The sequence below is a fragment of the Hoplias malabaricus genome, chromosome 6, assembly GCF_029633855.1.
Source record: "Hoplias malabaricus isolate fHopMal1 chromosome 6, fHopMal1.hap1, whole genome shotgun sequence".
Taxonomy (NCBI): domain Eukaryota; kingdom Metazoa; phylum Chordata; class Actinopteri; order Characiformes; family Erythrinidae; genus Hoplias; species Hoplias malabaricus.
Genome location: NC_089805.1, coordinates 10,542,962 through 10,569,842, shown reverse-complemented (window position 1 = coordinate 10,569,842; position 26,881 = coordinate 10,542,962). Strand labels below are relative to the sequence as shown.

Genomic DNA, 26,881 nt, shown 5'->3' with positions numbered 1-26,881 from the left:
GCAGTGTATGATATTGAACATCAGCTTCTACAGTGGCTCCAAAGGTGCAGCTGTGACCTAGTGGTTAGAGACCGGGCTTGGAACAGGAAGTTGCCGTTTCGATCTCCAGGACCGGCACAAACTACAATGGCTCAAGTGCCTTTGAGCAAGGCACTGGCTCTGGATGTGTGTTCACAGCCCCTAGTGCACTGTGTGTGTGTGTGTGTGTGTGTGTGTGTCCACTGCCACAGATTTGTTAAATGCGAAAGACACATTTCATTGTATGGTGTACAATGACAAATAATTGCATATTATTATTATTATTATTATTATTATTATTATTATTATTATTGCTATTTTTACATGGGTCATCTAACTTTTGGACATATACATTTTGCCCACTTGCCCACCCCACCTCAGCTAAACAAATTAGTTCAAATACCCCCATGTGTTCAGCACTTTATGTGTGTTTTATTAACTGGCTACAAAATCAAATAAACAGCAGCATTTCTGCACTAATATACAGAGCAGAACATGGACTGGCGCCCCCTCCAGGGTGTGTTCAGGCCTTGCACTCCATGATTCCGGGTCGGCTCCTGACCCACCGCGACCCTGAACTGAATAAGAGTTACAGACAGCGAAAAAAAAGAACGGATAATGTCAAGAGTGTAAAAATAAAGTTATGATAGATTTGTTTAAAAATTTGCACCCACCTGGCAATTGCCCCACTGTTTGAATCCCTCTGGTGCAGCGTGTGTATATTGTAAATGATGCACAAATACGATATTTATGTATAAATGTTTTAAGTAAATTCACTGTGGCATTCCTTTAAATTTCTCACACCCTGTACTCTTTCAACATGTTTTCATTTGCCTCCACCTTTCCTCTTGTCAGCTCCCAGCCAGAATACTCTCTTCACACAGGGAAAAATGCAGTGAAGGATAGGATTCCAGCGGCGTTGTGTCTTTGGCTATTGCTTTACAATGTAGCGCAGTCTGTAACTGAGCCTGTTATTAGAGCTCTACTGTAGACTCTGGCAGACTGTACATAGAGGCACCTTGATTGACAACCACCACTAACTGCTGGGTTGGATTTCATCCTGTTTGGACATGATGTATTCAATAGACTTACAACCTTTCGTCGTGTCTCTACCTATCAGTTTCCAATTAGAAATGAAAATTAATATCAGGGAAAGGCACAAAGAGAGAGCAGGAGCTAAAGTGTCTCTTACAATGGCTCTCGAAAACAGGACCTGCGTATTAAAGGAGTGGCGGGAAAAGCGTCGTCAAACTGGTCAATCATTTTAATACTTCACAGGGGGGCGCTAATATTAGCGCATGGGAAAGCATAGGTTTGCATTGTTTGAAAAACAATCACTATGTGTCCAAATGTTTGTAGACAGCCCTCATAATCAGTGAATATAGCTGCTACTTTAAGGCACACTCTTTATGGACACAGATGCTCCACATACAGTGAGTATAAAATTTGTAGAAAAACATGAAACAGAATAAGACCCTCTGGACCTGCTGCACATGAGCTTAAGGTGAACATGACCACCGAAGAGTCGACTAGAAAAGACAACTCCTTATTAAGACCCATTAGAAACCACACCAGCCCCAGGTTTGGACGAGAGGGAGGGTTCTGTAGAGAAGGACGAATCTCCTAAAACATGTACCGACTAGAATTTGTGGATTGTGATCATCTGCAGGGGGGACCCCTAGTGGACACAGCCGTGAGACAAAGAAGAAGGATCCAGAATCTTTGGCCTAACTGCAAATAAAAACCTGATGCATGATATTAATCAGCCGTATTACATAATTAATGATGTATTTATAGTGTAGTCATACTTTAATGTGTAGCAAAACAACAGCATTATCCATCCGCCTGCCCCTGACATTGTTTGGTTGTGTTCAAACTCCAGCCTAAAGCCCAGCTGCCTCTGCACTACGCTGCCTCGCGCACAGCTGGCTCCTCCACATCTGTACAGACCCTGCTCAAACTCTCCAGCAAAGAGGCTCGACTCACTCCGGACAAGGTACCTCTTAGTTGTCCAAGAATTTGTGGAAAATTCAGTGGAAAAGGATGGGAGAAGTGAGGGGTAGCTAACTGTTAGTGTTCTCCTCCAAGTGTGTTGAGCTCTAGTGGTATTGTGTTGCTGGGGGTGTTGTGTGGAAGCCATGGAGCTTCACATATCAGAGCTTGTTTGCATTGTTAGGGAGAGACCCCACCCCAACCACAAATATATACACACACACACACACACCAGCAACACCACCACCCAGCTGTCATGGCTTTCAGTTATTTGAAGGCTTACATTAGCTGCTCCAGTGCAACTAATGAGGTAAACAAAAGACCAAACATGACTTGGCTCACTGACTTACCCCTCCTTGTGGTCAGGAGGAAAATAAATTAAATTGAAATGAAATGTTTTCCTTTAGGTTTAGCTCTGTTTACAGCTGTATGGCTAGGAGATTAGATCAGCAGGGGGCACTCCTCTAAGTGTTCCCAAGGTCAAACAACAGTGTGCCATTGTTTCCATTGCTCCGTCTTTCTCTTCTGTGTCCAGGACGGCTGCATCCCGCTGTTGCTGGCCGTGGAGGCGGGAAACATCGGGGTTGTTAAGGAGCTTCTCTCCAGCCAAACGGAGCCCCAGCTGCAATTCCAGAGAACAGTTAAGACCAGCTGGGTGTCACCACGTTCCTCACACCCAGAGATTATAATGATTCTGTTTCTCCTCTCTGATCCAGTTCAGAATCAGGGAGCAGGAGTCATTGCTCAAAGTGTATGAAGTTGTTTGCTGGAATGGAAAGCACCTGTGGAAATACAATAGACGTTTTTAGTATCAGCTTTTATTGAATTTCCACCATGTGCTGTTTTATTGAGCCACACTGATGTCAAATTAGTGAACCTCATAATCTCTGAGAAGATCCGTGTAGACAGATACCAGCTCTGGAGTTCAGCTGCTTCCTTTACTCCTCTTTCTCGAGACATGGTGTAATAGTGGTCTTTAAACTGTTTTCAAGCACATTCATTTACACGGAGGTGACACAGCCGACGTAGTGACCAGACCCATTGTTAATTATGGTTTTACGTCAATGGAATAACAGATTGAAGCTCGATATAATGAGTTCGGCTGCGTTCAGAAGCTAACTTCACCAGACCACTGAATTATGAGACTGGTGTGTGGTGTTTTAAAGACGAATACCGCCCTTGGGTTTCAGTTTACGACGTCAAAACGACGAAGTGTTGAAGTCGCCACCCCAGTGTGGGAAACTAGTTCTTAGAGGTCTCCTTATAGAGGAATAATAAAGCTATTAGCATTTGATTCTGAGAGTAAACACTGCAGTCTTTCAAATACACGCGACACTACATTAAATATCTGCTGAAAATAAAATGTTGAATACATATACATTCATTGACTCATTCATTCACTTCCTGTAACCACTTCATCCTGTTCAGGGTCAGTCCACAGTCTACACTCAATTACTGAGAGTGAGGCAGGAATTTCCAATCAAAACAGCTATTCATATGTGAAGAAAGTATTACTAAAATATAAAGAGAAGTTATTTTGACTAGATATTAATTTAAGATGGGCTTTAGACCCATAAAAAAATCTGTCCTTCACACAATTCTTCTTGTAGCCAATACTTTTGTGAGTGAAACTCTTTTAATGTCTATGTTTCTGTGTTTAAGCAACTTAACATTCGTATTGTTTTAAATACATACATTAAAAGTACCTTAGGCATTATTTTTACCTTAAAAGCACAGCTTCTAAATCATTGAGGTGCTCCATTGACCTGTAATAGGGGCTCAGCATTGCAGAAACTGCAACCCTCCTTGATTTAAAAGATGTGCTATTAAAATGAATTACATTCTGCAACTGTAGGTGGAGGGCAGCACACACTCTAAAAAGAACCAACTTAATTGAATTACTTGTTACCAGTTGAAGTAACAAATTAAGTTGGATCAACTGTTCTCTTTTTAGAGTGCAGTGGAGCAGCAGGTAGTGTCTTTGTCACAGCTCCAGGGTCCTGGAGGTCGTGGGTTCTGAGTGACTGTCTATGAGGAGTTTGATGTGTTCTCCCTGTGTCCGCGTGGTTTCCTCTGGGTGCTCGGGTTCCTCCAAAAACACACTTTGGTAGGTGGATTGGCGACTCAAAAGTGTCCATATGTGTGAGTGTGTGTCACCCTGTGAAGGACTGTCACCCCCGCCAGGGTGTGTTCCTGCCTTGTGCCCAGTGACTCTGGGTAGGCTTCGGACCCTCCGCAACTCTGAACTGGATAAGGGTTACAGACAATGAATGAATGAACTGTAGGTGGAGCCCAGGAGCAAAAATACCTTTAAACAGGCTTCATGGAACTGAACTGCTTACAGGTTTTGTTAATTTTTACAGTTTGTGTATTAAGGCCTGTTCTTTGTGTTTTAACTTTAACTGCAATAAAAGCTTTGCATGAACTAGATGCTACTGCACTCTAAAAAGAACCAACTTAATTGAATTGCTTCAATTGGTAACAAGTAATTCAGTTAAGTTTATCCAACTTAATTTTTTAAGTTTTTTAAGGTTAAACTTAAAAAATTAATTTGGATAAACTTAATTGAATTACTTGTTACCAATTGAAGCAATTCAATTAAGTTGGATCAACTGTTCTCTTTTTAGAGTGTGGTTTATAGCTCTCTTGGAGCTGTTTTACTTGTATTCTGCTTGTAGGAAAATGGAGACACAGCTCTTCACATCAGCTGCAGACGGAGGGATATTGAAATGGCGAAGGTGTTGGTGGAGTCTGGTGCGAATCTTGATTTCCAAAATGTAAGGCTCAGTAACTCTGTGTATTCTCCCACCCACACACTCTTTTCCTAACTATTTAAATATTAGATTAGTTTCATTTCTGCTACTGAGCTATTATGTTTTAAGATTAATAGCTAAAGTCTAAAAGGGTGGTCTATGACTTTCTGTAAAAAAGAGTTTTAGAAGCACTGAATTTTCGGATGCTCCAGGTGACTGTCTGTGAGGAGTGTGGTGTGTTCTCCCTGTGTCTGCGTGGGTTTCCTCCGGGTGACTGTCTGTGAGGAGTGTGGTGTGTTCTCCCTGTGTCTGCGTGGGTTTCCTCTGGGTGGCTGTCTGTGAAGAGTGTGGTCTGTTCTCCCTGTGTCTGCATGGGTTTCCTCCGGGTGAGTGTCTGTGAGGAGTGTGGTGTGTTCTCCCTGTGTCTGCATGTGTTTCCTCCGGGTGAGTGTCTGTGAGGAGTGTGGTGTGTTCTCCCTGTGTCTGTGTGGGCATCCTCCCGATGCACCGGTTTCCTCCCACGCTCCAAAAACACATGTTGGTAGGTGGATTGGTGACTCAAAAGTGTCCGTAGATGTGAGTGTGTGAGTGAATGTGTGTGTGTGCGTGTCACCCTGTGAAGGACTGGTGTCCCCTCCAGGGTGTGTTCCTGCCTTGCACCCAGTGATTCAGGGTAGGCTCCAGACCCACCGCGACCCTGAACTGGACAAGAGCTTACAGACAATGAATGAATGAATGAATGAAAGAATGCATTTTCAGACGCCTGGCTTCCATTACAAACTATTCTTTTCTGTTAGGCAGGAATTTGGAAATCCTGTCGATGTTCTCCTTTAATTAAGTGCACTGTGGTAGCTAACGTGAGTCTGATTTGTTTGTATAGGATGAAGGACAGACCCCTCTTCACATCGCAGCTTGGGAGGGGGATGAGGCGATCCTGAAGTTTTTCTACCAAAACAAAGCCAACCCCAACATCGCAGACAAGGTGGGGCTCAGAGATTTGTTCTTTAATGAGGATTAAACTCTATTTCAGAACCTCCTGGGGCATTTGCCCCTCCTTGCAGACTCTTCCTTTTACTCTTCTGAGAAGGGTTTAGACTAGATGTTGAAACATTGCTGTAAGTATTTGATGGCTTTGGTCCACAACTGTGTGTCCAGTTCATGTCTGTAGATGTTTCTCCTCAATTTTTTTTATCTCTTCTCACATTTCTCCAGATGGACAGGTCTCCTCTGCACATCGCAGCAGAGCGAGGACACACCAGCGTGGTCGAGATCCTCACAGAGAAGTTCAGGTCCAGTGTGCTGCCAAGAACCAAGGTGATGTGACATGTTGATTCTACCATGACTCTTCATTAACAGATGATTTATGGTGATTGTTGTGGTGATGAATTGCTTTAATTATTGCCCTCCTGGTGCAGGATGGGAGCACATTACTGCACATCGCCTCACAGTGCGGCCATCCGGACACTGCCCTCACACTCCTGAAGAAGGGAGTTCCTTTACACATGCCCAACAAGGTACTGCAGCTTCATTCTCGCTTTTCAGTACTGAACTTATTAACAAAGATGAGTATTGTAATGTATTAATAGGGAAATATCTGCAAGACACCCAAAAAATAAATGCCGTTCCTGTGGAGAATTATTCACTGGACTCATGGCACTCATTGTTTCTGCTGTAAAAATATTCCTTAGATGTTTTTAAGGTGAAAAACAGTCACTCCATGATGACAGTAAAACAGTATAAACTCTAATAAATTTGAATACAATTTCTGTAACAATGAAACACCATAAATATACATATCAGCCATGATCAGTTGTTTTGGAAAATCTACCATTGCACTCTGTTGAAATGGAAATTGATATATTTTTATAATCATGTAGCAGCCAAAACTGTAATTTTGTCATTTATTTTTTGTAAAGATACATTTTCTCACTGTTAAATCCATAAATTATTATAGTTGCTACAAGTGGCCAAGGACTGGGAGCAGCTGGGACTCATAGGGGAGCTCCCAGCATGCCTAGCAGCTCCCTCTTTTTTCTATTTGTGTGTGTGCGTGTGTTTTTGTGTAAATGTTTGCTGTTGGTGTGTGACGTCAGGTTGTATTCCGAGCGCTGACATGTGTCACAACCTCATCCTCATTACACACCAAACCCAAATACTGCCCTTTTTTTGCCCTTCTGCAGTGTGCCCTTTTAAGGGCTGTATAAAGACGATTATTCACAGTATGACCATGTGTCAATCTCCATGTGTTTGTGTCAGCAATTTCATGTTTCTTTTATGGTAAAACCTTGTTTCATTCAGGGGAAAAAACTTGTTTTTTAATGGTATAATATGGAATCAATCACTCTATTTTAACTGTAAAATCAGTAGCGCTAATATGTTCTTACTCTAATTGTAAGACAAGTACCAAATTTATCACGGTAAAATTGAAACTCATGACTTAAGTGCGCTTGAGCAAGGCACCTAACCCCCAACTGCTACGCCCAAAGGCTTGTGTGTTCACTGCCCCCTAGTGTTCACTAGTGTGTGTGTGTGTGTGTGTGTGTTTCACTGCACGGATTGGGTTAAATACAGAGAACAAATTCCTCTGTGTGCAGCGCAATGGCTAATAAAGTTATTATAATTGTAATTCTAAAAAATACTATGTGTTTTTTGAAGGATGTATGTTTTTTTTTTAAATCATGGGTGTCAAAAAAGCCTAACGTATGGTTCTTACAGTTTACATGACTTGCTGGATGCATTAGACTTTTAAAGAACATTTTCCGTAATAGAAATCTAGTACAGTTACTGTTGAAGTGGACGATCACTGGGGTCATTGACTTTACAAATGTAAACTTGACCCCTGAAGTGGACCAGAGGGTCCAACAATAACTGGATCAGTGGCATTGTTCTGGTTTGTATTGGTGTTGTTATTTGTGTCAGTCAGGTGCAGTGTGTCTGCATTCGGCTGCCAAGCGAGGTCACTCAGCTGTGGTGAAGTCTCTGCTCCTGAAGGGGGCGCAGGTGGACACCACCACTAAAGACGGACAGACAGCCCTGCACATCGCTGTGGAGAACTGCAAGCCTCAGGTGGTTCAGATGCTGCTGGGCTTCGGAGCCCAGGTGCAGCTCAGAGGAGGAAAGGTAACCAGGCGTCTTTTACAGTTATGTGCTGTCCACATCATTAAAAACACAAGTTATTTAGGACTTTACAAAGGGAGCGTATTTTCTTGGTGGAAGTACTTATGTAATTAATTATGCGATTGAACACAGAGCTTTGCAAAAACATGTAGTACCCGATATAAACAGTGGCGGTGCAGATCTCATATTTCTGGAGGTCCTCTCCCCTGTGTAGGACTTGGAGACCCCTCTGCATGTAGCAGCCAGAGTGAAGGAGGGGGAGAAGGTGGCGGAGATGTTGTTGAAGAGTGGAGCAGAGGTCAATGCAGAGCAGGAGGTCAGTCTGTAGAGTAGGTTCTCTCCATTTCTGCCACCTGTCTTTGCCCAGTACTGTTCATATCTATAAGAGTGTATTTAGTGACCAGTCCAATGTCTTCTCCTGGCCCAGAATGGCGAGACTGCGATGCATGTGGCAGCACGCCATGGAGCTCTGCAGATGATGAGAGCTCTGACCGAGGAGGGAGCAGACCTCACCTGGAGATCCAAGGTAAACAATACTCTTCAAAAATGTGTGGATGAAAACTGAACACAAACAAATAGCAGCTTAGAGTTTAGATTTGTGTCTTCACATCTTTGAAAGTCTTTGATATTATGTGTGTTCAGGCAGGAGAGAACCCACTCCATGTTGCGGTGCGTCACTGCCACGCCCACATGGTGGAGGCTATCTTAAACTACCTGACCAATGAGAGGAGCCGAGAGGAGGCAGAGCTCTGCGTCCGTCAGGAGAACCAGGTCAGCCCTGTGAGGATATGGAGTGTTGTAAATGCATTGATAGTAATTAACAATCAGTTACAGCACATAGATAGAAAGGGTAGCAGTGACCTGCTGTTTGCCAAATAGTGAACCCACATCGATTTACACAGTTAAATCTCAGATCTTGCCAGATACTGACCTTATGTTGTCTTCTCCATCAATCAGCATTAAGCCTGTCTGCTTCATCACGTGTGTGAGTGAATGTGTGAGTGTGTGTCGCCCTGTGACGGTCTGGCGCCCCCTCCAGGGTGTGTTCCCACCTTGCACCCAGTGATTCCGGGTAGGCTCCGGACCCACCACGACCCTGAACTGGATAAGGGTTACAGACAATGAATGAATGAATGAATGAAAAAAAGAATAAGAGAGCACATCTACATGAGTTTACCTTGAACTCAGAACCATATGAGAATAACGTGACAAATCATCTTCGCATTGGGATTAATACAAGTCACATGCCTTATGCATTTATTCATTGGCTTTGCCGCGGGCCCTCCTGTAATACCTCATAGCTCCACCTAGGGGGTGTGCATCCCACTTTAGTAGCCACTGATTTTGGCTTTGATTTTACATGCTGCTCACTCATATAAACTAACTTTACTGGTCACGGAGTCAAACACAATAACCTTTTGGTTGGAGACAACACCAGTATGTCTTACTACCCATATTTGGACTCAGTGGGGGATTCTATGCTTTAACTATGAAAAAAGCATTTTTGTAAGCCACTATTTGGTAATCTGTAGTATCTCTGCAGAGAGGAGAGACGGCCCTGCATCTGGCAGCTGAACTGAAGAATGAGATGGTGCACAGAGAGGAAGAAGATGTCCTCATTATCAGGACTCTAATGGAGTATAAGGCAGATGTCACAGCAGCCACCAGAAAGGTAGGTTATAGTTTTAATAGCATTCCTTCATTGAGAGTTGTGTTGTATTTTGCAGTCTTTCCGCACTGAATCCTTGAGAGAAGTTTACTGAAATATTATTAATATATTATAATAGTACTCGGGGCAGCATGATATTGCAACAGCTCCAGGGTCCTAGAGTCCTTGGTTCGATCCTCACCTCGGGTCTCTATCTGTAAGGAGTGTGGTGTGTTCTCCCCGTGTCGGCATTGGTTTGCTCCAGGTGCTCTGTTTTTTTCCTACAGTGCAAGAACATATGCTGGTAGGTTAAGTGGCTGTGTGAAACTGTTCACAGGTGTGAGTTTGTGTGTGAGTGGGTGAGTGTGTGAAACTGTCCACAGGTGTGAGTGCATGAGTGACTGGGTTAGTGTTTGATTACTTGTAATGGACTGGTGCTCTGTCCAGGGTGTGTTCCTATTTTGTAGGTCACAGAATCATTGTGACCCTGATCACAATTAAGCAGAAGGTGAATGAAGGTGAATGAATGAATGAATCTTGATTTTATTAAGTCATTCTTTTTTATGTTCATGTTATGTTGTTTCATTAAATAATTCAAATTTTAAATTAAAGCTCAAATAATTGTATGTGATTTATTTAACCATGATTTAAATGTGCATTTTTTAATTGTATTATGTAAATTGTTTAATTAATTATTTAATTATTTATATCTTTATTTCATGCATTTTGCAGCCTTGCACCATAAAATAATTAAATCTGTCAAGATCACCAATCATCTGTCAGTGGGCGGGGCTAACTGATCCATTCAGATTGATTGCGCAGTAAAGGCAAGATTGATCACGTACCTTAGATTAATATTTCCCTTTACTAATGATTGTTTTAAGAGATCAAAATGTCCGATTGATATTCTGCTGTTGGCTAACGCTAGGATCTTTTCCCACCTGTAGCTAGCGCTAACTACAGGCTGTCTGTTGGGTGCTGGGTTGGAACCTGATGGAGTGGAAGATAACGGAGCAGCAGGGGTGTTTCTTAATGACTCTTCAATTAAATTTTCACACTCCCTAACTTCGCCCCGAACTCTAATTAATTAATTCGACTTTTAATGTGTTATTTCTTTATACATTTAGTTACATAATATCGTCACAAAAAACTCTCCATAGATGCACAAAACCCTTATTAACCAGGCAGCTAGAATCGTCCACAGAGTAATAGGTCAGTGAAGACTGGTTGGTGAGAGGGGAAGCACGTGTTCTGGTCCTTATGTGTGAGACACATTGGCAGAATGTGAGATATAGCACCTTTTAAATATGTTTAAGCCACTGTCGCTCTTATAGTTGGGAGAAACTCCGCTGCATTACTGCGCCCGAGTGGGTAACGCTGCCGTCCTACAGGAGATGCTCAGTAACGTCCCCAGCAGCCGAGTGCAGACAGCCATCAACAAACACGCCAAGGTACTCACCCTCCAAACCCATTCCTCTCAGCCAGAGGGAGACATAGAGCTGGGGGCAGTGCGTAGAAAGCAATTGCTCTGATCGATTTTGTAATCTTTTTTTTTTTGCCTCTAGTCATAGTCATTCTTTCTGTCCAGCACCTTCATTATCTCACCACCTCAAACCACTGTCTGTCTGTCTGTCCAAACTCTGCTTTCTCACGATGGTCATGTGAAACAGAACGGCAGGTCTCCGCTGCTGCTGGCTGCTGAGAGGGGTCACATGGCGGTGGTCAGGGTCCTGCTGGAGAACAGCGCCAGGGTGGATGTGTTTGATGAGGTGAGACCGATAAAGTGACTCTCCTGGGCACATATCAGACACATTTCCTTTATTCTGATTAAAAAAATAATAATATTTTGTGCTCTGAACAGTGCTTGTTTACTCACTTGGAGAAAAATCACAGTGCATCCAAAAATAACAAAGTAGTACTGTAGACAACAAATAGGAAGCTCAGGATCTGCATGCTATCCTATTTCCCTGTGGCCTGTAGAGATATGCATGACCCATATGTCCTCGGCATATTCAATGACATGTTCCATATGGTCCATATGGATGAATTAATGTATGTTCATTCATTCGTTCTGTGATCCACAGGAAGGTAAAGCTGCCCTCCACCTGGCCGCGGAACAGGGTCATGATGACATCGCTGATATCCTGCTCTGCCATAAGGCCTTTGTGAATGCTAAGACCAAGCTGGGCCTCACACCACTGCACCTGAGCGCTCAGAACGGCTCGGCCCGACTGGTCAGACTGCTGGTGGAAGCTCATCAGGCCTGCGTCCAAGCGCTCTCTCTGGTCAGACTCATTTTCTGTTCAACATCTAATCACTGATAGAGAGCTGAAATCACTGCTGATGTAAACTGATACAATATGTGATCTATTGTAAAATGGCAAGGTCCATTTTAGGAGTGTATAACATTCACTATGTGCCCAAATGTTTTCTGGCCCCCCCCTGTAAATTGGTTATTCGGTTGAAGAAGTTGAAGAAAACAAACCCATGGCAAAGCATACCTTGTGCTGTCACTGTGGTGGTACCCTTACAAGGGTAAAGGACCTTAAGATTGTGTGATTTTTAACCTTTTAAAACATCTCTTAAACATTAATTCATTATCTGTAAACGCTTATCCAGTTCAGGGCTGTGGTGTGTCCAGAGCCTACCTGGAATCATTGGGCGCAAGGCGGGAACACACCCTGAAGGGAGCGCCAGTCCTTTACAGGGCAACACACACACATTCACTGACACACTCACACCTACGGACACTTTTGAGTCACCAATCCACATACCAATGTGTGTTTTTGGAGCGTGGGAGGAAACCGGAGCACCCGGAGGAAACCCACGCAGACACAGGGAGAACACACCAACTCCTTACAGACAGTCACCCGGAGGAAACCCACGCAGACACAGGGAGAACACACCACACTCCTCACAGACAGTCACCCGGAAGAAACCCACGCAGACACAGGGAGAACACACCAAACTCCTCACAGACAGTCACCCGGAGGAAACCCACGCAGATACAGGGAGAACACACCACACTCAGTCACCCGGAGGAAACCCACGCAGACACAAGGAGAACACACCACACTCCTCACAGACAGTCACCCCGGAGGAAACCCACGCAGACACAGGGAGAACACACCACACTCCTCACAGTCACCCAGAGGAAACCCACGCAGACACAGGGAGAACACACCACACTCCTCACAGACAGTCACCCGGAGGAAACCCACGCAGACACAGGGAGAACACACCACACTCCTCACAGACAGTCACCCGGAGGAAACCCACGCAGACACAGGGAGAACACACCACACTCCTCACAGACAGTCACCCGGAGGAAACCCACGCAGACACAGAGAGAACATACCACACTCCTCACAGTGAATGTAATGTATCTTTAGGGAACACAACTGGACTTTAACACCACTGTTGTACCTTTAGAGGGACATTTACACCGATTGTACCTTTAGAGACAATAATGTACCTCTAGTGTACATTATTAATCAATAAAATGTCAATCATTCTGCTGAAATTATTAAAGACCATTTTTCTCTCGCAGAGTAAACAGACTCCTCTGCATGTAGCTGCCATCAGTGGACAGTTAGACGTCTGCAGCAGTTTGTTAAACCTCAGAGCTGACGTCACTGCCACAGACATTGTGAGTGTTTACGTCTGTTAGTCTCTGATCATATGCGTGATACTTGTGTGTAGGTGTGGTAAAAAAAAAAGTGTGTGTGTGTCTGTTTTCTCTCAGCATGGACAGAGCCCTCTGCATCTGGCGGCGGAGAATGACCACTCCGAAGTGGTGAAGCTCTTTCTGAAACACAGGCCTGAGCTAGCAATGCTCGCTAACGTGGAGGGTGCTACCTGCACTCACATCGCAGCAGCTAAGGGCAGTGTGGCGGTCATCCGGGAGCTGCTCCATTTCAGCCACGGAGGACTGACCACACTGCACAACAAGGTCAGCAGTAAACAGTAACATTTGCATTTGCATAACATTTTACGCTGACCCCAGGTTGCGGTTGATCAGCCGAGACACGTTTGGGATCCAGATTTTCCTTCTTACTTTGGCGCTAAGGCTAAGAGGCTAATGTTGCCAATAAAAACTGAAAGTGAATAGTCACACAAATAGCCTTTGTGCATATAGGGGACATTCAGTAAGTACTGGGATAGAATCTACTAATCCTGCAAGTCGTTTTATAATGGTTCTTGGCAGTGACACTACCTGAGGGATAGTAAGAAAACTTCAGCTCATTTTGAACATCTGCAATGGCTACAAATACTAAACCATTCTGAGTAACACAAGTGGCCCTGTGTGTGACTGTGAACTCCAAGATATTAGTCATTCACTCTACAGCATTTCTGTGTCACACGAGCCTTTCACTTTCTGCTCTATATTTTACAAAACTGAAAGACGACATCACTTCTGTCCCTATAACGACACAAATACACAGACACACCCGACCATCACTGACTTTCTGACGAGTTAATCGAGTTACATCTGCATGTTAAATTTTTCTCTTTAACATTAAATTTAGAAGAAACTCTCCGGATCATTAAAGCCAGAGCATGGGACAGACTGAATTATAGCTATGACATTGTAATACTTTGTCTGTGAAAACCTCCCCTTTAGGGCGGGGAATTTGAGAAGCTCCCGGCTTAGAGGTTACGTGGTGTGTAGTAGGCCGCTAGCTGTTAGCATTCAGGACACATACTCCGGAGTGGGCTACACCAAGGCTAGTTTATTTAGCTACTACACGGACCATACAAAGCCAGGTCACACGGCTACTACCCCAGCCGTTCATACATAAAGAAAAAGGGCAGCGCGGAGCTTCTTGACAGTGTTACTGGGTTCAGTAGAGTTTACACTAAATTGGAGGAATGCAGCCTAAAGCTGATACACCAGCTTACCCTCTTCTCCTTGCAGGTCACTCTACTGGCCCCACCCCTCACTGGAGAGACCCTTATATACCTGCACCCATATATAAACATAGAGGTCCCCTCTCTTAAAGGCACAGTGTAGCTGTAACCGTTACAACATACAGCAGCCAGACCTTATAAAATATGAAATATACGTAGTTTTACATAGGGTGACCAGACGTCCTCTTTTACCCGGACATGTCCTCTTTTTTAGACTTAAAAAATGTCCGGGCAGAATTTTACAAACGTCCGGGATTTTGTTTTTCTAGAGCTTACTTGACAGCACAAGGAGAAGCGTTTCGTTCACAAACTAGTCCCGCCCTCCCCTACTCCGATTGGTTCGCTTGAGTGAGAAGGGGGCGTGGTGAAGTAGCCTAAAATCTTCTGATTGGACGGTCTGACAGTAGAGCTACCGTTATTGGTCGATAACCTTCTCTGTAAACATTTAATTGGTCAGTCAGCACGTCAGTAGTCCTTGTTTACGTCAGGCAAAGCTCATGTACCTACCCTCATCTAGAGCAGCAGTGCCGAAATGTAAATGTAAGTTTTCGGATGAATTAAAAGAGAAATTCCCATGTTTTCGCATGTGTAGCAAATGAAGGTGTAAAGGACCTAAAAGCACACATAGGTTCAGCTAAGCATACATCATTAACAGGTTTTAATGATAATACATTAATTAATTCATTATCTGTAACCGCTTATCCAGTTCAGGGTCGCGGTAATGATAATACACAGTCAAGAAATGACAAAATATTATTTAATTATTTTAGCTTAGGACCAAATGTTGAATGGAAAGGAATCTGTCTAAAAGGCATTTGTTTTTTTATCTTGTTAACGAGTATCGGTGTATGTATTAAATTTCGGCAGCATTAGTTGCATGGTTATGGAAGCATTTGTGCTGCCAACCTGCCCCGTGCCCTCTTTTTTGAAAACTCAAATATGGTCACCCTAAATAAATGTCATATAGGTTTTACTTCATACCTATACTGATTACTTATTGAACAGCCCCATACATGTAAAAATATTCATATAGTTACTTCAGAATAAGCGAGTGAGGTTTGAAGCTTGTTTTATATGACCATGTTCACACATTTAAACTATAACCGGGACTACTTTATCTTCCTAATTACACCCTGTTTACTCGTAGTACTCCACTGTCTGTGGGAGGCTGGAGGGGCGCGTCCTAAAATATATATTACCTTTTTAAATAACACTGCATCCTAAAACACTTTGACTCATCTGTTCTGCCTTAATTAAGTTCTATGTGTGGTTTGAGAACGGTTTGTGGGCATACATTAATATTTGAAGGTTATTTGGATGACTAACACACTCCAGTGTTTATTAGCAACATTAGCCTTGTAGCTACAGCCAAGATTTGTTATAGCAGTGCCACTCTGTACGGGCTTATATTGTACTAGAACAATAATAAACACTGCAAAGTTTAATGTGTCGCTAGGAATTTTACATTTTACAATAACCAGGGGTCTCCACAGGCTAACGGCTCGTGTCCTCTGCACTTGGCGGCGGCTGGGGGTCACACAGAGGTTGTGAAGGTTCTTCTGGAGGCGGGAGCGTCAGCCACTGAGGAAGATTCAGTGAGTCCATTGTACTTTGACACAATCTCTAAAAAAAACTGTGACTCTAACATATCAGACCTCATCACACTGTCCTGTGCTGGTGGGTAACTGCAGGAGGGAATGACCGCTGTCCACCTGGTGGCCCGCAGTGGACACACACACCTCCTGGACGTCCTGAAAGGCAGTGTCTCTCTGGAGATCAGCAGCTCAAAGGTGTGTGATATTTTTATACGTTATGTAGGAAAACCAGAGGTCATTAAAAAACAAGCTCCACATTTTGCACGATTATTTTGTATTTTCTAAAGTTAATATGAATTTAAATGTGGTGAAATGTGGTAAACTTAAGAGATTAAGAATTGTGATTTTGCTCATTATTGTAATACATAAGACATGCTGTTCAGATTATTATAGGTTTTTAAGTACTGCATGCATATATACTGTACTAAACATATATATCATAAACATATATATCACGTGTGTGTGTGTGTGTGTGTGTGTGTGTGTGTGTGTGTGTGTGGGAAGCAGTGTGGTTTCTGGAGTGGGTACAACTGTTACACACCCCATTACACACCCACTGGTTACTGCTGCTGTAAAAGCAATGGGTAATAAAGGGAAAGAAAATGTAATCATTTTTACTGTGTGTGTGTGTGTGTTTGTAGACAGGGTTAACAGCTCTACATATAGGAGCATGCTTCGGTCAAGTGGAGTTCGTGAGTGAGATTTTGTCCAAGGTTCCGGCGGCTATCCGCAGTGAGCTGCCCAAGGTCAGCAGCAGCAGAGACGGCGTGAGGAAACTGCAGCTCATCGCTGAGGTGACACAGCTCACACTGGAACACCTAAAGTTTGTAGACTCCCCTTTTTTTTTGTCAGTTCAGTAACTTTAATGTGCATTCACTGTGGATCCTGATTCAGTTGCGTATTGCACAGCTCGTATAACCTCACAGAAAGTCATAATGTAAAGATACTGGAGATGAGCTTAGGTCCATAACCACTCCAGGTATTGGGCTGTTGAGAGTTGAACTGTGTTCTCTAAATTGTAATACCGCTGGGTCTTCATGCCATCAAACTCTCACAGATATTGTCCAAAATGTAATCTGAAGCATTCCCCGTATTTCACAAGACTAATGTAGATGTGTGTTTGTGTTTGTTTACAGTCAGGATACACTCCCTTGCACCTCGCAGCTCAATCAGGGCATGAGGGCGTAGTACGTCTGCTGCTCAATTCACCTGGAGTTCAGGCTGACGCTGAGACAGATTCAGAAGCAAGTCGCCGCCAATTATACACAATACACAATTATGGGGACGTTGCATAGGCTTCCATTCATTTTGTGGAGACTTACCATTAACCTTTCCATACTATGAGCTTAACCCTAACATTAACCCAACCTTAGAAACATGTCTTCACCTTAAAATGCAATGAGTACCTGGTGGACACACACACACACACACACATGTATTAAGGAGATCCACAGTTCTTCATTCTGTCCCCCTTGAATGGAGGACTTGACCATGTGGTAAGTTGCAGCTTTATTTTAGTGCAAGTCCCCACAAAACGAATGTAAGTCCCTACAAAGCATGGAAACAAACTGTGTGTTTGTGGGTTACAGGGTTCGAGCCCTCTGCACCTGGCCGCTCAGAGTGGTCACACGGCTGTGGTTGGTCTTCTCCTCAGCAGGTCTGCCTCACTGCTTCACCTGAAAGACCGGCGTGGGCGCACCTGTCTTCACATGGCCGCCGCACACGGCCATGTGACCACCGTGAGGGTCCTGCTGGGACAGGGGGCCGACATCAACCTCACCGACAAGGTCAGGCATCGACAACGACATATGACCAAGCCTGGCAAACATAGGCTTCCCCATAACAACAGTGACTTTCTCTCTCTCTCTTACTCAGAGTGGCTGGACAGCTCTGCACTATGCAGCTAAAGCTGGTTGTTTGGAGGTGGTGTGTTGCCTGGTGGAGAGTGGAGCCTCAGCGAGGGTGGAGTGTCACGGCGGACGCACACCGCTGCAGTACGCGGCTCAGGAGAACCACCAGGACACCCTCAGCTTCCTCCTCCAACAGCCACACAACAACACTCTCAGGCTCCTGGACGACAGGAAGGTGTGCATCACTCTTACATTTATACACACACACACACACACATACACACACATGCACACACACATTTACTGATAGTAGATATTGTGTAATGCATCTAATAAGCAGTATTTTGAATCTATTTTCAAAACCAGGGCCCATCTGTCATCTCACCTTCACAAGCTCAGGCCACAACAACAAAAGCTTGTGTGTGCAGTAAACAGTCATCTATACTGGCATTCAAAAGTGTGGGATCATTACTGAAACGTTTTACTGTTGTCAATAAAATAAAAATGAAGATGCTGCTACTCTAAAACTTTGCAGACGTCTAGAGTCTTTGCAAAAAATATGAAGAATCACATTGGGAATGTTTTTTTTGTACACTACTATAATGACAGGTGATTCCCAGCCTGTTGGGTTGGAAATATTTCTCCCTGAAATAGTTTGGATGTATAAGCGAGAATCAGTGTGTTCCAGCACCAGAGGGCAGTGTTTCACAGTTTTACAGTCTGTATTTCCGAGGAGAAGCATGTTTGGCTTGCACATTATTCTCGTCATTATTTGACTCTAACCAAGCCGTTTGTTTCCTGTTGCAACGCTAGAGGGCAGCATCGATGAGTGCTTGACCTGTCACAGTGAGTATTTAGTTTGATGGCTTTTGTTAGATGTAACACATCTAACAATCTTCTGTCTATACCACTGACCGTGTAATACAAAGTGTGTTACTGAACTGTGCTGGTGTTAAAGGTGGTTTTTATGGTGTGTGGTTTGTACTTCCTGTAGTGTGTGTTGGGCCTGTTGCTGTATTGTGTTTGTGTTTGACCCAGTGGTGTGTGTCTTCTGTGTTCACATCCTACAGTTTGTGTTTGACTTGATGGTGTGCGGGAGGCTGAATGTCAACGTGGCTCTGGAGGAGCTGGTGCTGTATTCCACGGCTCCTCTGACCACAGCTGTGCGACTGTCCCGGGCCCTAGGCCTGGCCTCTCTGAGGGAGAAGGAGCGCTCCGCCCACCTACAGGCCGCCGCCCGTCACTGCGAGGCCATGGCCGCTGATCTCTTAATCCTGGCCTCTTCGGGGGAGGGCCAGAGTGCTGGGCTGGTTCTGAGGGCCACAGACCACAGAGGAGTCAGCGTTCTAGACTGTCTGATAGAGGGGAGGCAGAAGGGTGTGGTAGCCCAACCTGCGGTGCAGAAGTACCTCAGTGAGGTGTGGTACGGAAGCCTGCAGTGGCACACGTGGATGATTTTACTGCTGTTCTTCAGTCTGCTGCTCTGCCCTCCACTCTGGCTCATCCTCTCGCTGCCACTCAAACACAGGTACCAGATTCTTTTATTGTGACTGTCAGCTTAAATGCTTTCTCTTATTTTGGTTTTAAACTAACTTTAAAACTCAGGGAACTGACCGTAGCGCCCTGTAATGACCCTCAGTCAGTGACAGATGCTGTAAATTTATATTGAAATATTGAAAATGTGTTTAAAATCATATCGATATATATTGATATTTAATTATTGTCACATAGAGCAATGAATGTCAAACTATAATATTTATATTCAGCTAAAAGATTCATGTCCCTCTGTCAAACTAGTGTGCTGTCTGGGTGTAGTAGTCATAATAAGTCTTAGTGCACTATGTAGGGAGTATGGTGCTATTTGGACATAGCCCAAGCCTGTATGTTGATACCATTGATTGGAACAAGGCTCTGTCTGCCAACAGGATGCATATAAATGGGTCTAGGTTCCTCACAAATGTTTCTAAATGGTATCATATAAATTAATTTTACTTGAATTGTGTGGTTATAAATAATGCAAGTCCTCAAAATAGCAGCTACTGTATCCTATGATGTCACACAATGGTCTTCAGGAAATTGTATATTGTCCATAAGAACTGTTTACAATGTTTATGAACATCTCCCGCAGGTTCCACACCGTTCCTATTATAAAGTTCATGAGTCATCTGGTGTCCCACGTCTTCCTCCTGGCCCTCTTCATCCTCACTGTCGCCTACCCACCCATGAGACCACTATCTGAGGGCCGTCTGCTCCCTGGCTGGTGCGAGTGGCTCTTGCTGACCTGGCTGTGCGGGATGTTAGTGTCCGAGCTGAGCCACCCTGGTGAGCGGGCGGGTCTTGCCTGGGTTCGGCTGCTCCTTCTGGGCTTCTCCACCGCTGCCCTGTTGTGCCATCTATTGGCAGTCATTCTCCAGACAAAGCCTTTGCTTCCTATGCATTTCCTCTTCGCTCGTAATGTCCTCCTGGCAGTTGCCATGACTCTGGGCTTCATCCAGCTTCTGGAGTTCCTGACGTTCCACCACCTCTTTGGTCCATGGGCTATCATAATCAGGGACCTGATGAAGGACCTGTGCCGCTTTGCCGTCATCCTGCTGCTCTTCCTTATCGCCTTCTCGCTCAGTATCACTGCCATCTGCCAGCCTATGTACCCAAAAACGGACCTTCAGAACAGCACTGTTGGAAAGTCAGACCCGCAGTTAAACCCCCTGGACGTTTCAGTCTTGCTCTTCTTCGCTCTCTTTGGCCTGACTGAGATAAAGGAGATCGGGGATCCAGAGAGATTCCCCACAGAGGTGGTCTTCTTGGCTCGCCTGGCCTTCGGGATTTACCTGGTGGTGACGGTGATCGTGCTGGTCAACCTGCTCATCGCTATGATGAGCGACACCTACCAGCGCATCCAGGCCCAGTCGGACACAGAGTGGAAGTTTGGACGCGCCGTTCTCATTAGAGACATGAGCCGCAAGTCTGGGACACCGTCTCCTTTCAACCTGTTCACCAGCCTCTTCTTCTATGTCAAAGCCCTGTGTAAACATGGCGGTAAGGACCTCACCATTTTTGAGTGCTCATGATAGAATAATTTACAGATGAGCCATAACATCACTACCACCTCTTTGTTATCCATTCTTTCAGATCCACTGTCCATACGGGAGCAAGTTGTAGCTCTGCAGTTACAGAAAGTAGTCCATCTGTTGCTCTGCAAACTTAGTTTCCAGTGGATACAGGATGTTTTTTTGTGTACTATTCTCAGCCCAGTAGTGACACTTGGGGCGTTATAAACTCTAGAAGCACTGCTGTGTCTGATCCACTCAACCACCACCATAACATCAGTGTCACCTCAGCGCTGAGTATGTTCCGCCACCCAAATAATACCTGCACTGTGGGTATCTTCCGTGGGTGCTGAGCGTTGAAGAACAGGGTGAAAGACTTCTAACAATGTATGCAGAGGAACAGCCTGTAGCTGTATAGTGGTAAAGGGTAACTATGGTCAGTGGAGCTGATAAAATGGACAGTGAGTGTGGAATAGTACAGTGTGTGACTTTTATTTTGGCCAATTATTTGTCATGAAACTCAGTAAATGAAGTTGGTTTAGTTCAGTATGAGGTGTGTGTGTGTACAATGTGTTTAATATACTGAGCCCTCCACAGGGAAGCTGTGCTCGATGAAGGGTCGTGATCTGATGAGGGAGGAAGAGGAGGCTGAATGGTTGCCAGATACTCAATCTCTGGACAACCTGGCTCACACCTCCATCAGCTGGCTCAGAGGGAACAAGAGAACCCAGATCCTCCCGGAAGGTGCAGTGTTTATGTCCAGGAACCTCTGTCCTAATTTAATTTTGGTTTTCTGTCACAAATGTGATTTACTATTCCCTGGGAATCCCTTTGTCCTATGTCCTGTGCAGGTGGTCCCATCGTTTTGCCCAGACTTGGGGGACAGATGCGAGTAGAGAATGTGACTGACTGGTCGATAGTGGTCCAACGTTTTCTAGCCCTGCGAGGTCAGAAGGACAGAGCCCCACCAGAGGCAGAGAGCTATCAAAACCCTCTTCATCATCAGTAACAAAATCACTCACCCACTGTCGGACTGTGATCATCTGCTGCGACTAACAGACCCATGTTTTCACCATGTTTTCACCACACTTCTATTTGCATTCAGTCTTCTTTTTCCAGGGTGGGATTCGTAGCTTATAAATCTTGACCACCCACTGGACATATCAGTGATAAGCACGGTATTATATCTAACCACATGCTCACACACTCTCAAATAACCTTTTTTCCTCATAAGCTTGTTTGTTTCCATGTTTTTGCTGAATTTTAGTCCCAGTTTTAGCTCTTCTCCATTTCCACTGCTCAGTGAGTCTCCCCCACACAGTGCCACCAGCCTTGGGAGCTTCTTTTAAGATCTACGAGGCTAACGCACCACTTCTTTTCAAACTGCCACTTGCACAAAGCCATTAAAGAGAAGTACACACACTGCCCGTATCTGTCACATCAGCTGACAAAGGCCCGTGTTGGCTGGCACTGTGAGCAGAGAAAAGGGGAGAGGAGGACCCCACCCAGAGTGTGAGGCCTGGTGTGTTCTCCTAGCTTCAGACTTCACTGAGGTTTCACTGAGGAGAAAGCATTGTTAAATTGCACAGATGGACCTTAAACCACATTAAACGTGTTTTTCAGACAGGTGGATGCACCTCAGTAGCATTGCCTTTAATGAAGTGCTAATAATTACAGCGTTACTTGTGTGATTACAGTATTTTGTTTTTTTCTTATAACTAATGTCTTTTAATTAGCAAAATACTATTGATGTCAATGACCTTTTTTTTTCTTATTGCTTTCAGACTTGAAAGAGTCACTGTATTGCTAATCAGGATGATTTGAGCTCAAGGATTGCAAGTATTAAATGATATATTGATGTATGATGTCAATTTTTAGTAATCGGATGTCTATTCTGTCCAGTTTAAATTTTAAGGGACATACTCTCCCTATTTCCATAAGTAAACACAATTTAGTGATCACATCTGTGACCCGCTGTGGTCAAAATACCACAAGGATCCTGTTTCTTTAAATGATAACGAGCCGCTCGCTGTTCACCCCGACCCCGAGCGCACAGCAGTGAGGAGCGAGGAGCAGAAGCTCTGGTTTTTAGCCGCTTTCTTCTCCGTTCTCGTTTTCTCCGTTTTTGCTCACTTCTCTTATTTCTCTGCACATGTTGTGTCTTTGCACTCTCATAAACGCAGGTCCAGCGCTGTGATTGGACAGACTCAGACGAGGGGCGGGGTAATTTAAAAATCTATGCAATCTACAAAAGCAAAAAGGTTTCGTTTTAACGGCTCATTTTATCCCATGTTTTCTGATGTAAGCAACACACATTATTAACTGTGTGGTCTTGTTTCACAGTGTGTGGGTTGGTGGACGCCAGATCCCCAAAGCAATGTGTACGTGCACTGAATGAGTAACTTTTTGAAAATATGTATCCTTTATGATGTCACTGGAAAATAGCATCTAGACTAAATTTAATCACAAGTCTGGAATTAAGAGCAGGTTCAAACCTAGTCGTTCCTTACTGTAAGGACAGCATTTACCTCTCTCATCCTAATGATGTAAGAATTCATTCGACAAGAGGAACAGAAGACGAAAGAACCTCAGCATTGTCATTTTGTTTATAAGACCCATTTAGCACTGATCTAATTTGAAATATGGATTTTCAGAGACTCAGCCATGGGATGTTTATTAAACCTCTGTGTGCAGTTGTCCATACTAGGGGATTAACAGAGCTTCAGTGTCATTATACATTGAATCATGTATCTCAATGCACTGCCGTTATTTCATTTCTGAGGCCTTTATTATGATTTATACATAATAACACAAATGTACATTCCTGGATTGTCTTTTTTTTTTTTTTTTTTTTTTTTTTCCAAAAGGATGCACAGAAATGCGACTCAAATCCTATTGGATAAACTTCAGACTGAATCATGTCCACATGTTTTAAATATCCAAATAAACTTCTACCATGACTAACATCCTATCTTCTGTCTCATTATCACCTTTAACTCCAGACACGTGATACGTCTGAAGCAGCCTTCTCTCCGCCCCCTGCTCTGACATTAAACAGATGTCTGTGAGTGTCCGAAAACTCCATCGGTCAGATATACAGCGTCCCAAACCCTCATCCATCCTTTCGAACCTCTCGGCAGGAAGCGCTCTCCGTCTCACCGTGGTGAAAGCCGAATAAAAACAAAACGTCCCCAGCTCAAGGCCGAGATTAATGGCATGGACGCTTTAAACATTTCATAAGTCACGGATCCAGACCCTCTGTGGAGTATAACTCTGGACAGCGAGGTGAGTCCTGCAGTAAACCTGATGATGAGACAGTATTTTTCACTTTTATGAGGACAGAGTTTTTATTCTCTGTTTTTTGCGAAAGCCAAGTCAATAAACCCGCTTCCTGTTTTAATTACGAATGAAGTTGGACCGCATATTTTATCAGACACTCCGTGCTAAATGGAGCGGCTACTTCTGGAGTTTATGCATTTTTCCATTTCCAACTATATTTTAGTTTTTACAACGGATGCTTCAGAATTCCATGCGTCCGGTTTCTGCTTTGAATCCGGTTCAAGGCTCTTTTTGTTTTCATTCATGTTTTTATGTCTCAGTGTGAGGATGGATACATTTGTTTTTTACAGTGCTGTACTCTGATGACAATCCTCTACCTTTTTCCGTTTCACACAAATTTATTTAGACTGAAACTTCTGGCATACATGAAAAAACTTCATAAAATGTATTAAAATGTATTGACTGTAATAATATACTTGTCTACATACTTGGCATCTTATAGCCTCCTCCCAGTATCACATCTTTTACATGTGTTTTGTGCAGAAACATGGGAATGTAGAAGTTGTAGGAAGATGAAACCCATAGTTTATATTTGGATCACATCTCTCAGTGTAACACTACTTACTTGAAATGTAATGTGCAGCCACTTCACAAATACATCTCCTGTCCAGAACCACTTGTGGGTACCATTTAAATAAAAGCAGTTCAGTAAAGTGGGTTTCACCAAAATAATAAGACACTACGAAACAGCTGCACAAAGATTAACCAGCGTTGACCTGAGAGCTGTGGCTCCACCTTCTGGAACAGTATATTCTGGATGAACTAGAGTGGTGTTTGTGATCCAGAATTATCATCCAGCATCAGTACCCAACCTCACTAATACCACACAGCATTGTTCCAACATCTAAGGTAAAGCTTTCTAAGAAGAGTAGGAGACAATACTACAGGAAACAGGTACTTTTCCACTGCATGGTACATGCTCTACTCGACTCTGCTCACTTTTTGTTCCCTGGTACCTGGTTTGTTCTCCACTTCAAAAGCTTCCCCTGAAAAGTATTCAGTGTCGTTTCAAAACCCCTGTCTCTAACGGGAACAGTGGGCTTTGGAAACCACAACAACGGTGGCGGTAACATTAAGTGGTGTTTACTCATGGTGTATTGGCGTGTTGTTGTTGTTTGGGACTGAACACAACTCCGTCATCTGTTCAGACAGATCAGTAGAGTTTGTTCCTTCCTTGTTGCAGCGTCCAGCTCTCGCTGGATTCTTTCATCAGCCACCGATCCAAGGAGCGTTTGAACCTTTTCAAAAGACCACAGTGTAATTTTAAGAGCTGCCGTCGTGAGTCGGATAAAAACAAACGTGATCTCTGCTGCAGCTGGAGATTTTACAGATGGAGAGTTGGTGCTGGTCGTCTGCGTTGCGTGGCGTAGTGTGACGACTCTCTCTGGACAATCAGCGCTCTGCAAGGTTAACACGCCACGGTTTAGTCCCTACTCGGCTCGCTCAGACTTAAACAGAACCCAGCTGCAACGACCAGGACCAAGTTTACTGAATGCAAAAGCAAGAAAGCAGAGTACACTCTGAAAAAATAAAGGTGCTACAAAGGGTTCTTTGAGCGATGCCATAGAAGAAACACTTGTGTGTTTAAGAGAAGTGTGAGTGTGAAGAACCTTTTAAAGGTTTAAAAAACCATCACTCGATCTTAAATGTTTCTCTGTGAAACCAAAAGTGGTTCTTCTATGGCATCGCTCAAATGCTGTGAGACAGACTCCGTACTGATAGCTTTTATCGAGGAGATAAAGCTAAAAGCTTTTCACCAATTAGTGTACCTAACTTTTAGGCATCTTCCAGCCATTAGTGACATTCTGAAAAGGACTGGACATGGCATTTATTATGATGAGCATGAGACTTGACATCAGGCTAATTTTAACTCTACTCACCACTCTAATGGACACTTGCAAACTTCATTGCCTTTTGAGTGAAGAGTACACAATCATACACTCACACACCTGAACTCTCCTATGTAAGCCCCTCGGTGTGTAAGCAAGAGAGTGGATGTTAGAATACAGCTATTTTATAGGCATCTAAAAGGCCAGAGCTGAAATACCGTTAGTTCTCTGGGGTCTGTCACAGTGACATGTTTAAAACATGAAGCCTGAGGGGTCCAGGCCAATCCCAACCTACCATACAGACATAGAAACAATGCTAGAATAGAGGGCATTACTGTGTGTTTGATAAACCTGTCAGTCTTTTAATAACCCTCTGTTCGTTTTGAATAATGTGAGGCGAACTAGTAAATGCACATTAAGAGCTTGGCACTAATTACTCAGGGGACCTGCAGCCAATGAACACAAGAGTTTTCTTTTACACCTATTAGTCTTCACAAAGCAGTTTACCAACAATGAACCCACGCTGATAGACAGACCCTTTTTTATGCTATAAAGTACACATCTTGGTGGGAAGTGCCAGTCTTTTCCAACTGCTGCCAAAACTGGAGCTCAACACACTTGTAGGAGAATGCTAACGTGCTAATTCTCTTCTTTTAGCAAACAGCAAGGCATTGTTGAGCATACTGAATGATGGTGGAAGAGGAAGGGTCATCATACCAACCTGGAGAAATAGAGAAAGGACAGTAAAGCCCATTTTATACTTCACTGTAGCCTGGTGCGTA

At 43.8% G+C, this 26,881-nt stretch overlaps 1 protein-coding gene across 1 annotated transcript in view; it reads left to right on the top strand.

Annotated features, from left to right (window-relative positions):
* trpn1 (transient receptor potential cation channel, subfamily N, member 1) overlaps positions 1 to 23,894 on the top strand; it is a 33,886-nt gene extending 9,992 nt beyond the window's left edge. Inside the window, exons 4-29 of the mRNA XM_066675928.1 lie at positions 1,901 to 2,014; positions 2,546 to 2,650; positions 4,689 to 4,787; positions 5,644 to 5,745; positions 5,976 to 6,077; positions 6,179 to 6,277; positions 7,683 to 7,883; positions 8,095 to 8,196; positions 8,308 to 8,406; positions 8,523 to 8,651; positions 9,424 to 9,552; positions 10,863 to 10,979; positions 11,199 to 11,297; positions 11,613 to 11,813; positions 13,079 to 13,177; positions 13,274 to 13,480; positions 15,933 to 16,034; positions 16,131 to 16,229; positions 16,676 to 16,828; positions 17,171 to 17,278; positions 17,624 to 17,821; positions 17,910 to 18,119; positions 18,955 to 19,412; positions 20,013 to 20,920; positions 21,529 to 21,675; positions 21,783 to 23,894. Coding sequence (XP_066532025.1) covers positions 1,901 to 2,014; positions 2,546 to 2,650; positions 4,689 to 4,787; positions 5,644 to 5,745; positions 5,976 to 6,077; positions 6,179 to 6,277; positions 7,683 to 7,883; positions 8,095 to 8,196; positions 8,308 to 8,406; positions 8,523 to 8,651; positions 9,424 to 9,552; positions 10,863 to 10,979; positions 11,199 to 11,297; positions 11,613 to 11,813; positions 13,079 to 13,177; positions 13,274 to 13,480; positions 15,933 to 16,034; positions 16,131 to 16,229; positions 16,676 to 16,828; positions 17,171 to 17,278; positions 17,624 to 17,821; positions 17,910 to 18,119; positions 18,955 to 19,412; positions 20,013 to 20,920; positions 21,529 to 21,675; positions 21,783 to 21,940 — 4,545 coding nt within the window. The 3' untranslated portion in view covers positions 21,941 to 23,894. The remainder of the gene's footprint in view (positions 1 to 1,900; positions 2,015 to 2,545; positions 2,651 to 4,688; positions 4,788 to 5,643; positions 5,746 to 5,975; positions 6,078 to 6,178; positions 6,278 to 7,682; positions 7,884 to 8,094; positions 8,197 to 8,307; positions 8,407 to 8,522; positions 8,652 to 9,423; positions 9,553 to 10,862; positions 10,980 to 11,198; positions 11,298 to 11,612; positions 11,814 to 13,078; positions 13,178 to 13,273; positions 13,481 to 15,932; positions 16,035 to 16,130; positions 16,230 to 16,675; positions 16,829 to 17,170; positions 17,279 to 17,623; positions 17,822 to 17,909; positions 18,120 to 18,954; positions 19,413 to 20,012; positions 20,921 to 21,528; positions 21,676 to 21,782) is intronic.
* The last annotated feature ends 2,987 nt before the right edge of the window (positions 23,895 to 26,881 follow it).